This window comes from Heteronotia binoei, chromosome 7, assembly GCF_032191835.1.
Source record: "Heteronotia binoei isolate CCM8104 ecotype False Entrance Well chromosome 7, APGP_CSIRO_Hbin_v1, whole genome shotgun sequence".
Taxonomy (NCBI): Eukaryota; Metazoa; Chordata; class Lepidosauria; order Squamata; family Gekkonidae; genus Heteronotia; species Heteronotia binoei.
The window spans coordinates 18,031,360-18,047,879 of NC_083229.1; the positions used below are offsets into that span (position 1 = coordinate 18,031,360).

General features: G+C 48.3%; 1 protein-coding gene across 1 annotated transcript in view; it reads left to right on the top strand.

Annotated features, from left to right (window-relative positions):
• The first annotated feature begins 2,268 nt into the window (after nt 1–2,268).
• The window catches only part of DNAAF11 (dynein axonemal assembly factor 11), a 75,235-nt gene continuing 60,983 nt past the window's right edge, over nt 2,269–16,520 (top strand). The window contains exons 1-3 of the mRNA XM_060243109.1: nt 2,269–2,359; nt 2,777–2,944; nt 5,592–5,669. Coding sequence (XP_060099092.1) covers nt 2,269–2,359; nt 2,777–2,944; nt 5,592–5,669 — 337 coding nt within the window. The remainder of the gene's footprint in view (nt 2,360–2,776; nt 2,945–5,591; nt 5,670–16,520) is intronic.

A 16,520-nucleotide genomic window follows, 5' to 3' on the forward strand; every position in this document is an offset into this window, starting at 1 on the left:
CCATTCTCAAAGAAGCCAGGGAGCGTAAAGTGTGTGCTGAGTGCATTCCCAAAGCTAGGGAGCAGAGGGTGTTCCCAAAACCAGAGGACATGTGCAGAGTGCATTCCCAAGGCCAGCCCTGAACATGTGCAGAGCACATTCCCAAAGACAGGCAGCAGAGATCACACGAAGAGTGTATATCTCATATTGGAAGGCATAAACCCTTCTATGAACCTTTTATTTTTCTGCGGAGGCCATGTTTACATTTCTTGTTTTTCGTCTTTATTTACATGTATAGCTATTCCCCCCCTTCAACTGAGGAAAAAGGGTTGCGGGGGGTGGGTGGGGGGGAAGCTGAATAAACGAAACACACATGTCGCTGGAGAGAGCTTTTGTAATCCACAGATGCAATTCTGACATTTCCAAATGCCTCTGCTTTCCAAATGCAAGACCCATAATTTCTGTCGCATCGTTTAAACCTTCAAAGGAACGACAGCCGTCCAAACTGTTTGGAGGCTTACTCAGACTGGAGCAGGTTGCCATCTGTGGGTTTAATATATGTATTTGGCACAGGCGACAATGGCTGTTATGAGGGGCGGATCGTGGAATGGCTTCAGCTTTTGGAAATGAGACCTTGTCGTTAATGCAGATTGGTCCGGTGGGCTCTGGGAGAATCTATCCAGGCAGACAGGCAAGGTTCGGCTATAACAACCGACCATATGGTTTTGTGAGCTTCAGATCACTGAGCTCCCTCCTCCTCCTCTTGCTCATGGCTTGGTGATGGAAAGCTTTTCAGGATCTGCAGCTTGTTCATGTGCATAAACTTCAAATTATGATTTGCAGTTCCCCCAGTATTTTTGAATACTTTCAGACATGCGTTTGTTTCAGCCCTTGCATGTTTTCTTTCTTTTAAAATTTATGTTATGTATATCTTTTTCACAGGGTCACAAGGCAGACTACGCGTAATGAGTCGGCGCAGTTAACAAAATGCGGCGTTCAGTAACCAATGCATTAAGGCAGGGGTGTCTAACGTGCAGCCCGGGGATTGAATCAGGCCCCCAGAGGGCTCTATCAGCCCCCCCCCCCCGCTCCAGCAACTGGCTGTCATCTGTTTCCTTCTCCCTCTCTCTTGCTTCCTTCTGCATAAAAGCTTGTTTTGCAAAGCTTGCTTAATCGCACAGCAGAGCTCCAGAGTAAAACCCCTATTTTCTCCATTGGCTGAGGCTTCTCCCTTGGGGAGGAAGGGGAGAGGCAGAGCTTTCTTTGCCAGATCCTCTCAATCCCACAGCAGAGCTACTGAGCCAAGCCTCTCTTCCTTCTACTGGCTGAGACTCCTCCCCCTCCTGGTCCTCTGGGGAAAGAAGGAAAGAACCCCAGAATTTCCTTTGCCCATTTCCCTGGATCCCATGATAGAAATACAAATAAAAGCACCTTTAAGACCAATGAGTGCTAATGTTTTAAGGGTTTTTTTTTTTTAAATCTTTAATTGTGTTTGTCTGACTGTATCCTTTGTAAAGTTTATATCTCTGCCACGCTAATCTTAAAGAGGTACACATATGGCCCAGCTCAACATGACCTGGCCCAGCAAGGTCTCATTTATGTCTGATCAGGCCCTCATAATAAATGAGTTCGACACCCCTGCATTATGGTTTTAGAAGTCTGGAATCACTAGAAAGAAGAAAGCCTAGCAAAAGATGGCACATCAGAATCATAGAGTTGGAAGGGTCCTCCAGGGTCATCTAATCCAACCCCCTGCACAATGCAGGAAACTCACAATTACCTCCCCCTAAATTCACAGGATCCTCATTGCTGTCAGATGGCCATCTAGCCTCTGTTTAAAAACCTCCAAGGAAGGAGAGCCCACCACCTCCCGAGGAAGCCTGTTTCACTGAGGAACCGCTCTAACGGTCAGGAAGTTCTTCCTAATGTTGAACCGGAAACTCTTTTGATTTAATTTCAACCTGGTCCTACGTTCTTGGGCCACAGAAAACAATTCCACGCCATCCTCCATATGACAGCCCTTCAAGTAGAACAAAGTAGGAGTCATGTGCACCTTTAAGACCAACAAAGTTTTATTCCGAACGTAAGCTTTTGTGTGCTCCAAGCACACTTAGTCAGAGGAGGAATCAGGTACAGTGAGCAGAGATACAGCTAGCTGGTAGGCCGTGGTTTAGAATGCAAAATGGTACAAATTTAAGATCCAGTGACAGAATAGTAAAATTAACAAGTTGAGCAAACCTTTGATGTGGATAGCATGAATATGAGAAAATAAAACAGTAATACGTCAAAATGGGAGAATGTCTGTTAATCACTCTATTGTATAAGCCTGAGCCAAAAAGAGCTTCTTCTTCTTCTTCCTCTTCCGCCTCCTCTCAGCAAGGTATCTGGTTGGTCATTGAAGATCTGATTGCCTGAGGGGATTTTTTGTAATTGCTTCAGCAGCAGCTGTCTGTACATGATCTTCACTGTATGACTGAAAGTAACGTGTGTGTATACAAGAAAGTATGTTTGATCCTTTAAAAAGGCATCATATTAAACAGGCTTCTGCATGAAAGGCTGACAGGTTACTATCAGAGTTATGTATGACTTTGCTCCCTCAAGTTTTTTGGCTGACTTCACTCCTGCGGCAGCCATTTTGTGTCTCCTCCCATCAACCCATGCCAAAATTCCAAAGTTTCCCACAGGTTTAAAAGGTTGGTGGGGGGGGAAGGCTGATATATTCTGTGCTTTAATGGAGAAATGAATGCAACGTGAATTTCTAAAAGGAATCGCACCCGTCTGTTACGATATTTTTCAGTCACAGAGCAACTTGTCAGACAGCGAGCGGAGCACAACAGCTGTGAACTCTTTTCCTTGGAAGAAGTTTCCTTACACCAACAGGACCTGGAAAAACTAGAACACCTTGACAAATGGTGCCGGGAGTTAAAAATTCTCTATCTGCAGAACAACTTGATTCCCAAAATTGGTACGTGTGCATATATATAATAGGTGGTGCATATGTGTTATATTCCGCAAGATAAACATTTCTTTTTCTAATATTGGAATCATTTGGCCTCTGCAAACACATACAAAAAGACCCTCTCGTGGTTCAGCTCACACTTACTAAAGTATAAGAGAGAAGCAGCGAGCATCTGTCTAGTCGAGAACCTCTCTAACAAGTGAGGTTTCAGGAATCCCCCCTCTGCCTGGTTGAATTGAGAGGATGCTGAAGGTGACTAGAGTCTGCCGCAGACAGTTCTACTAGTAGCCAGCTGATGGCAGCAGAGGGTAAACCTTAAGTGCGGACATAAAAGCTCTGCTAGAAAGATCCCTAGTCCATCGACTCCAGCATCCTTCCTGTCTCACACAGCGACCAACCAGTTCCTCAAGACCAGTGGTCCCCAACCTTTTGGGCATCAGGGACCAGTTTTGTGGAAGACAGTTTTTTCACGAACCGGCGGGTGGGGGGGTGGGCAATGGTTTCGGGATGATACAGTTGTGCACTTTGTGGTGGTTGTGTGCAGACTCTTATCTGGGAGAATTGGGTTTGATTTCCCATTCCTCCACTTGCAGCTGTAGGAATGGCCTTGGGTCAGTCATAGCTCTGGCAGAGTTGTCCTTGAAAGGGCAGCTTCTGTGAGAGCTCTCTCAGCCCCAACCACCTCACAGGGTGTCTGTTGTGGGGGAGAAAGATAAAGGAGATTGCGAGCCACTCTGAGATTTGGGGTGGAGGGCAAGATAGAAATCCAATGTCGTCGTCTTCTTCTTCCATTGTAATATATAATGAAATAATTATACAACTCACAGCCCAGTTGCTGACAGGCCATGGCCTGGTACTGGTCCACGGCCTGGGGGTTGGGGACCCCTGCTCTAAACAGCCAAGAACAGGCCACAGAGGCTGAGGCCTTTCCCTGATGTTGCCTCCCGGCGCTGGGATTCGACTGTCTCTGAATTTGGAGGTTCCCATTAGTCACCATAGGTAATGCATGGAATAAACAGAAAGGGGTCAGCTCCTCCTTGTGGCCTAGCAGCTTAAGACCAGTGCCAGCTGACTAAATGCCTCACTCTCCCCGAGGGGTTGTCTAACCACACATTTACCTTCATGCTCCGAAGAGCTTCTGCCATTTCCACATATCGAGGGTCTACAAGATGGGGCTGTACTCCCCTCCCCAGGCCAATTGGCAACCCGAATTCGGTCCTTTTCTTTGTCCCGCGTTTGCTTTGGATAATCCCCACTTAGTCTCAGCGGATGCAGTTGCTAATCCAGCGAGCGGCGTTGTGACAGTGTGCGCTGATCTGTTGAATCCCTGAAAGGAATAAGCAGTTTTCTCGCTGAGCTTTGGCCTTTATGATTTCATTGTGTTTTGCTTTCCCTGGCATAGCCGCTGTTTGAAACCCACAAGCTATAATTTCTTGAAATGAAGCTGTTACGGTCTGGCTGTAGCCTGTACCGCGAGAGGAAGGGAAGGCAAACGGAAGCCACTTCTTTATCCCTGCCTGCGTTCTGCTCATTCCCTTCCTTTACCACTGCCTCCAGAGAGAAGCAGGCATGTGTGGGGGGGAGTACAACCCCATTTCAACCCCTCCTTCCAACCGTATGGCCTCTCCATTAGAGGGCCCCCAATCTGTCCTCTTTGCTCACCGCCACTCTGCTGCTGGCCTCTCTGCCAGGGGAGGGGCACATAAGGACGGGATGGGGGGAGTGGAGCTGCTGTGACTGCCCAGGCAAAGGCGAGGGGGTGGGGTGGGGTGGGGTGGGTTAGCTTCTGTAACTCAAGGCAGCTGACAGTGCCAAACCAGGTGGCCCCCCTGCCCTCCCCAAACAAACAAATCTTGCTGTGAGCCCCACCGAACATGAAATCCTGGCTATGGCCCTGGGGAGAAGCTCCTTCATTTAACAGCCTGTTCTTTATAAGTCATCTACACTTCCCGCCCCCCCCCCCCCAGCAAGCTGGGTACTCATTTTACCGACCTCGGAAGGATGGAAGGCTGAGTCAACCTCGAGCCGGCTCTGCTCAGGCCGTGAACAGAGCTTAGGACTGCAGCACTGCAGCTTTACCACTCTGGGCCACGGGGCAGGCAATGGCAAACCACTCCATAAAGAGTCTGCCGTGAAAACCTTGTGAAAGCAACGTCACCCCAGAGTCGGAAACGACTGGTGCTTGCACAGGGGTCTGTCTTTACCTTTTTTTTCTTTATAAGTGGCATAGGGAAACAAATTGGAGAATTCACGTGGGACATATTTTTATTGGAATGATATCCGTAATTTTATAAGAATAAGACATATGCTTCCGTTATGTGGTTTACTTTTAAGGAAAATGTCTAAAAGTATTCAAAACTGTTGACAAGCAGTGCAATTCTCAGCAGATTTACTCCAGGTTAAGACCATTAACTTCAATGGGCTCCAGCTGGAGTAACTCTTTGCTGGATTGCACTGTAATTTTAGCAGGCCCAAGGACAAAATTATGTTTTCATACACTATCTCCCTGTTGTCTTTTTCTGCCCAAGAAATTAATGGAATATATGTTTAAAACCCATCCCCCCCCACCACCACAGTAGCTGGTCACATGATTTTGAGGTCTGGTTGCTCCCGATGCCTGGTTAGTTAAAGATGCATTTTTGTTCTGTTCTAGAAAATGTTAGCAAACTGAAGAAGCTGGAGTATTTGAATTTGGCTTTGAACAACATTGAAAGAATCGAAAATTTGGAAGGTAAACACTCTTGGCTTTGAAAATGTTTCCCTAAGTCTAGATCGCTAACCCAGGGTGCCAGGGTTCCCATCGGAGGCAGGGGTCTCCCACTGCCAGGCCTCATCCCCAGCTGCTGATTAGCAGGCAGAAGATGACCTAGGCCGTGTTGTCGGAGTCGCACAGGAAGTGGCATCACCATGCCACCGACTTCTGGGCAGCACTCTGGCATTGGGGCAACAACTGTGGAAACAGCCGTAGAGTTTTTGCCCAGATACCAGCGAGTAACCCAGAAGTTGCTGGTTTGATGATGTCACTTCCTATGTGAGATCAGCAACATGGACTAGGCCGCCTTCGAGTAATTCCCACCCCCCACAGTCGCTTACCAGTTGCCAAAAGGGACCTGGCAACCCTGAGTTTGAGACGGATGGTGAGAGTGCAGAATCAATGCTCCATGTACATTTGTCCCCCTCCAGAAGCTAATGGTTGTATTACCTGGTCTCTTGTTGGGTTTACACGTGTGGGGATGACCTGCTGAAACACTGCCATGCCACTGCTTTAGTCTCATAGGAGGACCAGAGAGCCAGTGTGGTGTCGTGGCTAAGAAGGGCGGACTCTGATCTGGAGAGCCGGGTTTGATACCCCACTCCTCTACATGCCACCAACTGGGTGACGTTGGGTCAGTCACAATTCTCTCAGAGCTCTCTTAGGGTGTCTGTTGTGGGGAGAGGAAGAGAAAGAGGTTGTAAAGTGAAAGGCAGAGTATAAATCCAACTCTTCCTCTTCTCTTTCCTCCTCCTTAGCCGAAAGAACAAGCCTTGCCAAGAAAGGAGGCTTCCTGGGACCATGCTAAGTCTCGGTGGTGCCCTTGTAGAAATTCTTGGGTTAAGTTATTTTCCTCCCTCTGACCTGAGCAACAGAGAGACCTACTCTTTTACACCCCACCGTTCCTTGTGGTCCAAGGTGGATTTCCTCACCCCAACCCCTGGTTCCAGTCTGATGCCTGATTGGTACAAAAATCAGGGATAATCCTTCAGAGTCATTTGGGTGAGAGAGCACTGGAGACCTCTGATGTCTGTAATGTATTCAGAAACACGCAAGCAGATCATAGTGGAGATAAATCAGCTCCTGCAGCAGAGAGCAAAACTGCTGATCCCGTATCAGACTTCTTAAAGGCTACAAGGGCACCCCAAGGTGCTTTGTCTTCAGCCAACTCCCGTCTCTAAGTCTGGCCTCTCCAACACTGTAAGTCCAATTCAGACCATCACACGCAGCTCTTCGTTGCTTTCTCTTTGTCCCTACCTTTAGCTCTGGTTCTGAAGACTGAAGAGAGATTCCTGTTCCCCAAAGTGTTGTGTATGTGGAATCTGTACTTCATGTTATGGCTCATTAGAGCCTTTAGGACTGAGCTTGGGGGACATGGAAACAATGGGAACCATGATCCAAATCCCTGCTTCCTCTGCCCCGCTGGTTCAAATGACCCCATGACGTTTTAGCACGGGGACTCTTGAGTGTGTATAGTTGGCCCAGTTGACCAGTCTTCTTAGTTGCCTATTTCCATGCTGTAATCACTAATAAAGAGCTGCGATCAACTGCAAAGAAGCGTCCTCATGTATCGAACCCACTATTTAACAAAGAGAACATCCTTAGTCATAAATTCCACATGGGGAAACCATAGGCTCTCATCTGTGGCTATTAGCAAGCAATCTGCGTAGGGAAGAGCGGTCTCTCCTAGCTGATATAATAGCATAATTTGGAGAACAGACCTTGAAGTTTACCTAAAGACATATTTCTCTTGTCAATGCAATACATAGGCTAGCCCGATTTTGTCGCATCTTGGAAGCTAAGCAGGGGTTGGCCCTGGTTAGTACTTGAATGGGAGACCAGCAAGGAAATCCAGGGTTTCCATGTAGAGGCAGGCACTGGCAAACCACCTCAGAATGCCTTTTGCCTTGATAGCAGGGGTGGCCAAACCTGCTTAACGTAAGAGCCACACAGAATAAAAGCCAGATGTTTGAGAGCTGTATTACATGAACACCAGATGTTTGAGAGGAAGGAAGGAAGGAAGGAAGGAAGATGGTGAGGGAGAGGTGGAAAGAAAGCAACTTTAACTTTAAATGCATTCTCCAAGCCGCCACCTGGCTTGGAGAAGTGCTTTAAAGAGAGAAAAGCGTTATCCAAGCTGTCCAATGGGGTGGTGGGGGACGTCGAGATCGACACAATATATGTGAAAGAGCCCCATGTAGCTCCCGAACCACAGTTTGGCCACTCCTGCTTTATGGAGTCACCATGAGTCAGTTGTGCCTGGAGATAAAAAATAAATAAATAAATGCACTAACGAAGAAATGGTTTTGAATGAAATAATCTGTGCAGCCTTGGTCTTGCTGGCGCTGGGACCGCTGCTGTACATCTGCAGGTGCGTGACGCGGGTTTAAGACAAACCACACACTGTGCTTGCAGAAGGCTCCAGGCCTGAACCGTTGGGATCTCTAATGAAAAAGATCTGATCTAGGGAGCCTCAGAATGAACCCTGTGCCTGAATTTAGGAAAAGCCCTGCAGCTATTGGAGGATAGGGTCAGGTGGACCAGTATAAGGTAGCAATGTAACAGGAGTTTTTTCAGTCTTTGGACACTTTCACACACACACACACACAATAATGCACTTTGCAACCAATGTTCCCTCTAAGCTGCAGAGTCCTGTCAGCAAAAATTCTACTTTGTAAGCTACTGGCATTAAAGTTGTGAGCTACTGCGTAAATTATTGTGGCCTGGGGCAGTGTTCCCTCTAAGATGAGTTAGTGTGAGCTAGCTCACAATTTTTTAGCCTCCAGCTCACACATTTTTGTCTCAGCTCAGGAAAAACGGTCCTAGAGCAAACTAATTTCTGCGGTAGCTCACAACTTTAATGCCAGGAGCTCACAACTTTAATGGCAGAAGCTCACATTTTTGCTGACAAGACTCCACAGCGTAGAGGGAACATTGGTCTGGGGTCATCCTTCCTGAGGTAAGACAAAAATTGTTAGCTGGAGGCTAAAAATCTGTGCACTAGCTCACGCTAACTCAGCTTAGAGGGAACACTGGTTGCAACTGTATTTTACTGTGCAAATATGGCAAAATCCACTAGCAAACAGTCACCATGTGAAAGCACCCTCAGAAATGAATTAGGTTATGGTCTTAATAATGGAAACCGACTACAAGGGAATGCGGGGAAATCGGGGCAAGCCAGCAGCCAATGGTAAGGAACATAGCCAGTGTGCAATGTGAGATGATATTGTTGCAATTAGAGTCTTTTCTTTCTTTAATGGAAGCTGATGCCTGTTAAGATACTTGATGGGTTACAAGTGGGCCCAAATGAGTGCTTGGATTAATCAGAATATTTTTAAGTGACATTTACTCTCGTTAATATGTGTCTGACATTATTGCTCGTCTCTGGAGAGTCCCATTTTTTAAAAAAAAAAAATCCATTCTGCTGTTCCTGCCTGGGACAACTGTATTGGTGTCATAGCTTTCTACTCTGGGAGTTAAATCAAAAAATCAGTTAATCTGGATCATGCAAAACCAAAGGATTTGATCCCATGGGAGACTTCCATGGATAGAAAGGGTTTTCTTGCCTCCCTTCTCACTGTGGCACCAAATGCCCACCCAGCGCTGCTTCTAAAGAAGGGGTCCCCAAATAAGCTGAAACGTACCAGTGACTACATGTAACCAACTGGAGGGACAATGGTGTCTGCATATTAGAAGTCTCTGGAGGAGTGATATGCATGGATAGCACTACCAATACATTGGGGAAGCATTTGTCATACTACCAAATGGATTGATGATTACAGTCCAGCAAAAAAAATAAGATATGCTTCTGTCCGCCGGTATAAATGAAATGCTTAACTTGTCGAGAGCCAGTTTGGTGTAGTGGTCAAGTGTGCAGACTCTTACCTGGGAGAACCGGGTTTGATTCCCCACTCCTCCACTTGCAGCTGCTGGAATGGCCTTGGGTTAGCCATAGCTCTCATAGACCTTCCTCCCCTGTAGTGGTTAAGTGTGCAGACTCTTATCTGGGAGAACCGGGCTTGATTCCCCACTCCTCCACTTGCACCTGCTGGCATGGCCTTGGGTCCCCATAGCTCTCATAGACCTTCCTCCCCTGTAGTGGTTAAGTGCAGACTCTTATCTGGGAGAACCGGGTTTGATTCCCCACTCCTCCACTTGCAGTTGCTGGAATGGTCTTGGGTCAGCCATAGCTCTCATAGACCTTCTTCCCCTGTAGTGGTTAAGTGTGTGGACTCTTATCTGGGAGAACCGGGTTTGATTCCCCACTCCTCCACTTGCAGCTGCTGGAATGGCCTTGGGTCAGCCATAGCTCTCATAGACCTTCTTCCCCTGTAGTGGTTAAGTGTGCGGACTCTTATCTGGGAGAACCGGGTTTGATCCCCCGCTCCTCCACTTGCAGCTGCCGGAATGGCCTTGGGTCAGCCATAGCTCTCATAGACCTTCTTCCCCTGTAGTGGTTAAGTGTGCAGACTCTTACCTGGGAGAACCGGGTTTGATTCCCCACTCCTCCACTTGCAGCTGCTGGAATGGCCTTGGGTCAGCCATAGCTCTCATAGACCTTCTTCCCCTGTAGTGGTTAAGTGTGCAGACTCTTATCTGGGAGAACCGGGCTTGATTCCCCACTCCTCCACTTGCACCTGATGGCATGGCCTTGGGTCACCATAGCTCTCATAGACCTTCCTCCCCTGTAGTGGTTAAGTGCAGACTCTTACCTGGGAGAACCGGGTTTGATTCCCCATTCCTCCACTTGCAGTTGCTAGAATGGTCTTGGGTCAGCCATAGCTCTCATAGACCTTCTTCCCCTGTAGTGGTTAAGTGTGTGGACTCTTATCTGGGAGAACCGGGTTTGATTCCCCACTCCTCCACTTGCAGCTGCTGGAATGGCCTTGGGTCAGCCATAGCTCTCATAGACCTTCTTCCCCTGTAGTGGTTAAGTGTGCGGACTCTTATCTGGGAGAACCGGGTTTGATTCCCCACTCCTCCACTTGCAGCTGCCGGAATGGCCTTGGGTCAGCCATAGCTCTCATAGACCTTCTTCCCCTGTAGTGGTTAAGTGTGCAGACTCTTACCTGGGAGAACCGGGTTTGATTCCCCACTCCTCCACTTGCAGCTGCTGGAATGGCCTTGGGTCAGCCATAGCTCTTATAGACCTTCTTCCCCTGTAGTGGTTAAGTGTGCAGACTCTTATCTGGGAGAACCGGGCTTGATTCCCCACTCCTCCACTTGCACCTGCTGGCATGGCCTTGGGTCCCCATAGCTCTCATAGACCTTCCTCCCCTGTAGTGGTTAAGTGCAGACTCTTATCTGGGAGAACCGGGTTTGATTCCCCACTCCTCCACTTGCAGTTGCTGGAATGGTCTTGGGTCAGCCATAGCTCTCATAGACCTTCTTCCCCTGTAGTGGTTAAGTGTGCGGACTCTTATCTGGGAGAACCGGGTTTGATTCCCCGCTCCTCCACTTGTAGCTGCCGGAATGGCCTTGGGTCAGCCATAGCTCTCATAGACCTTCTTCCCCTGTAGTGGTTAAGTGTGCAGACTCTTACCTGGGAGAACCGGGTTTGATTCCCCACTCCTCCACTTGCAGCTGCTGGAATGGCCTTGGGTCAGCCATAGCTCTCATAGACCTTCCTCCCCTGTAGTGGTTAAGTGCAGACTCTTACCTGGGAAAACCGGGTTTGATTCCCCACTCCTCCACTTGCAGTTGCTAGAATGGTCTTGGGTCAGCCATAGCTCTCATAGACCTTCTTCCCCTGTAGTGGTTAAGTGTGTGGACTCTTATCTGGGAGAACCGGGTTTGATTCCCCACTCCTCCACTTGCAGCTGCTGGAATGGCCTTGGGTCAGCCATAGCTCTCATAGACCTTCTTTCCCTGTAGTGGTTAAGTGTGCGGACTCTTATCTGGGAGAACCGGGTTTGATTCCCCACTCCTCCACTTGCAGCTGCTGGAATGGCCTTGGGTCAGCCATAGCTCTCATAGACCTTCTTCCCCTGTAGTGGTTAAGTGTGCAGACTCTTATCTGGGAGAATCAGGTTTAATTCCCCACTCCTCCACTTGCAGCTGCCGGAATGGCCTCGGGTCAGCCATAGCTCTCATAGACCTTTTTCCCCTGTAGTGGTTAAGTGTGCGGACTCTTATCTGTGAGAACCGGGTTTAATTCCCCACTCCTCCACTTGCAGCTGCCGGAATGGCCTCGGGTCAGCCATAGCTCTCATAGACCTTCTTCCCCTGTAGTGGTTAAGTGTGCAGACTCTTACCTGGGAGAACCGGGTTTGATTCCCCACTCCTCCACTTGCAGCTGCTGGAATGGCCTTGGGTCAGCCATAGCTCTCATAGACCTTCTTCCCCTGTAGTGGTTAAGTGTGCAGACTCTTATCTGGGAGAACCGGGCTTGATTCCCCACTCCTCCACTTGCACCTGCTGGCATGGCCTTGGGTCCCCATAGCTCTCATAGACCTTCCTCCCCTGTAGTGGTTAAGTGCAGACTCTTATCTGGGAGAACCGGGTTTGATTCCCCACTCCTCCACTTGCAGTTGCTGGAATGGTCTTGGGTCAGCCATAGCTCTCATAGACCTTCTTCCCCTGTAGTGGTTAAGTGTGCGGACTCTTATCTGGGAGAACCGGGTTTGATTCCCCGCTCCTCCACTTGTAGCTGCCGGAATGGCCTTGGGTCAGCCATAGCTCTCATAGACCTTCTTCCCCTGTAGTGGTTAAGTGTGCAGACTCTTACCTGGGAGAACCGGGTTTGATTCCCCACTCCTCCACTTGCAGCTGCTGGAATGGCCTTGGGTCAGCCATAGCTCTCATAGACCTTCCTCCCCTGTAGTGGTTAAGTGCAGACTCTTACCTGGGAAAACCGGGTTTGATTCCCCACTCCTCCACTTGCAGTTGCTAGAATGGTCTTGGGTCAGCCATAGCTCTCATAGACCTTCTTCCCCTGTAGTGGTTAAGTGTGTGGACTCTTATCTGGGAGAACCGGGTTTGATTCCCCACTCCTCCACTTGCAGCTGCTGGAATGGCCTTGGGTCAGCCATAGCTCTCATAGACCTTCTTTCCCTGTAGTGGTTAAGTGTGCGGACTCTTATCTGGGAGAACCGGGTTTGATTCCCCACTCCTCCACTTGCAGCTGCTGGAATGGCCTTGGGTCAGCCATAGCTCTCATAGACCTTCTTCCCCTGTAGTGGTTAAGTGTGCAGACTCTTATCTGGGAGAATCAGGTTTAATTCCCCACTCCTCCACTTGCAGCTGCCGGAATGGCCTCGGGTCAGCCATAGCTCTCATAGACCTTTTTCCCCTGTAGTGGTTAAGTGTGCGGACTCTTATCTGTGAGAACCGGGTTTAATTCCCCACTCCTCCACTTGCAGCTGCTGGAATGGCCTTGGGTCAGCCATAGCTCTCATAGACCTTCTTCCCCTGTAGTGGTTAAGTGTGCAGACTCTTATCTGGGAGAACCGGGTTTGATTCCCCACTCCTCCACTTGCAGCTGCTGGATTGGCTTGGGTCAGCCACAGCTCTCATAGACCTTCTTCCCCTGTAGTGGTTAAGTGTGCAGACTCTTATCTGGGAGAACCAGGTTTGATTCCCCACTCCTCCACTTGCACCTGCTGGAATGGACTTGGGTCAGCCATAGCTCTCGCAGGAGTTATCCTTGAAAGGGCAGCTGCTGTGAGAGCCCTCTCAGCCCCACCCACCTCACAGAGTGTCTGTTATTGGGTGGGGGGGGGGAGGATATAGGCGATTGTAACCTGCTCTGAGTCTCTGATTCAGGGAGAAGGGCGGGGTATAAATCTGCAGTGTTCTTCTTCTTGATTGCAGTGGATCCCAGGGTCAGCTGACCTTCAGTGGATAACACCCAGTATCTAAAGACATGGAACAGAACCATCAAAATAGCGGTGGACCGTTCACTCTTTATTGTGACATCCATATGGCTCAGTTTCTCTAATTAAAGAGCCACCTATCAAATTGAGAGCATGAGAAGTAAATCACAGTTTATGCAACTTGTGGACAGATCTTCTTGCTTTTAAGCCAATAAAATTTTAATGGGAAAAGCTATTTGTGTCATTTGTTGGCAGTGCCCTCTCACAGAAATTATGGCTAGTTAAATCCCCTGCTATTAATACCCCAGAGAGATGCACCTCTTTCATTTAATTATTTTGTAAAACTCTCTGAGTTACAAGCTAGTTCATCCCTTGCGGTTAGGGGTGACGATGATGTTTTTCTTCAAACGCATGTCCCGTTTTGGTCCTTGTGAGCCAATGCTGTGACTGTCGTGCAGAAATATATATGGGAAAGGGAGCCTGGAATCATTTAGATGGCTTGACAGAATGGTCAGCACAGTTTAGCAGATGAAATGCATGTCCCCATTTGATCTATTTGTCTAAATATTTGTGTCAAGATACTACCCCCCCCCCCCCCAAGGCTGGGAGGGAAAAGTCCTTGGTTCAAAGGCAAGGCAAAAACAAATTACCAAAGAAGAAGAATATGACTGCAGATTTATACGCCGCCCTTCTCTCTGAAACAGAGACCGATTTTGCACTCAGCTTACCCTGCTGTCACGTTCCTCTTCTCCGCACAGCGTCCTTCGGATTTCCCACTACATGCTCCGGAGCTGCAGCAAACATCGTGGTTTTCGCAGGGCAAACAGAAACTGGTTTTAGTGGTTTCCCTTTGTCGCGTGAAAACGGCGATGTTTGCTGCAGCTTCGGCAATCTGAAGGACGCTGCGCGGAGAAGAGGAATGTGACAGGAGGGTAAGCTGAGTGCGAAATCAGTCAGAACTCAGAGTGGCTTACAATCTCCTATATCTTCTCCCCTCCCCCCCAAAAACAGACACCCTATGAGGTGGGTGGGGCTGAGAGAGCTCTCCCAGAAGCTGCCCTTTCAAGCTCAACTCCTGCGAGAGCTATGGCTAACCCAAGGCCATTCCAGCAGGTGCAAATTAGGAGTGGGGAATCAAACCCGGTTCTCCCAGATAAGAATCCGCACACTTAACCGCTACACCAAACTGAAACTCCTTGCTTTAGGCTAAACCAGTAGCTGCCACCTGTCCTTTTCTTGACTATTCCCAACGGCTGTGCCAAGATATTTCTTTGAGCCCATAATGGGAAAGGGCAGACTATAAATCCACAAAATAAAAATTAAAAATAAATTTAAAATAAAAATAACATAAGAGAAGCCATGTTAGATCAGGCCAATGGCCCATCCAGTCCAACACTCTGTGTCACACAGTGGCCAAAAAAAATTATATATATGACTGTGGAGGAGGAAAAAACACCATAAGGCTAAGCATCTCCAGCATAGCTAACACGACAGCGATAGTTACCAGTGTAATCCAAGGAATTGTTAGGTTCAGCATCAAACTCTTTCTCAGAGAGAAGGCAGGGCATCAGCCCACAGTGGATCAGCATTCAAGAAGGATTCCTCAAGAGAAGGCTACCACTAGACATCCTGGCTGCCAAGTGGTCACCAGGCTAACAGCAAGACAAAGCCCGGCTCACTTATAGCAGAAGATTCCGACTGACTCAGGGCTCACATAAACCAATCACAGTCCGAAAGGTGATGTAAGCAGGCCTTGAATTCAGCAGGAGCTCACAGGAGCACAGCTCTTGTTCTGACACTCCCTCCTCCCCCCACCTACCTTGTCCATTGAATGGTAGGTGCAACTGCATAACAATCCCTGGATTAGGAGAATGGGCAGGCAGCCAGCCACCAGCTTTGCAGCTTTGCCACACCCCCAGCAGCCCTCATTAACCCCTGGAGAAGCCCACACCACCCTTTCTCCACTTCTTATGTGATTTTGGGTGGCTTGCTGGCCTTTTGACTAGGGGTGGGGGCGGCCAAGGAGAACCCCAGGCAAGCGAGGCTTGCTTGGGCTGGCTGGATCTCTAGCCAGCCCAAGCAGGCCTCACTCGCCCAGGGTTCTCTCTTCTTGCGTTGGGTTGCTTTTGACTGGTGGGAGGGTCGGCATGTACTAATGAGTTATGCTAATGCGCTCCACCTCTTATTTTTCTTCAAAATGACCCCGGGGTGTAACTTTTCTCCCCTGTTCCTGAGACACGTGACTGCCTACTCCAGATTAGCTGCCTGTTTTCCAGTCCAAGGCTGTTTCTTCAGCTGGAAGGGATTTGCCGATAAAGAAGCCCAAGAAAGGATGCTACTTCTTTCACCCAGGTGCCAATCGTTAGCCTGAAGGCCACGCACCAACTATATGAGAAAGTTCCCAGAGGGCAGCTGCGCTGGTCTGAAGCAGTTGAACAAAGCAGGAGTCAAGCGCACCTTTAAGACCAACCGAGTTTGATTGAGAACGTAAGCTTTCGTGCGCTCTCTAAGCACGCTTCATCAGACGAGGGGATCAGGAATTGTGGGCCGAAATACATGCAGTTTGTTGTTTAAGAGTGCAAACTGGCTGTGGTCACATGATAAAACTGGGGCTTGACCATTTGGCCTGGATAGCCATAAAAGGCAATAAAGTTCCCTGCCAATTGGTGTTTTTGCAAATCACAGGAGGACATGTATTTCCTAGTTGTAGGCTACCTGCTTATCAGCATCAATCTATACTTTATAAACATCATTCTAGTCTGCCATTAGAAAACAAGAATACATAAAATGAAAATGGGTTAGGTATATGTAATGAGATGAATAGCCAATAACCCCTTTTTGAGTATGTCAATGTAAACCATTATTCTGATACACTATTATAAAAGAGAAATACATTGGAATACTGTGGATATATAGCTATACTCATGGAGAGTGGGTTTAGCATATGTATGTGAGAAAGTGTGTTTGAAGTCCAGAGGCCTAGACAGGATGTTTACACAGGCAGCTCTTGACCAAA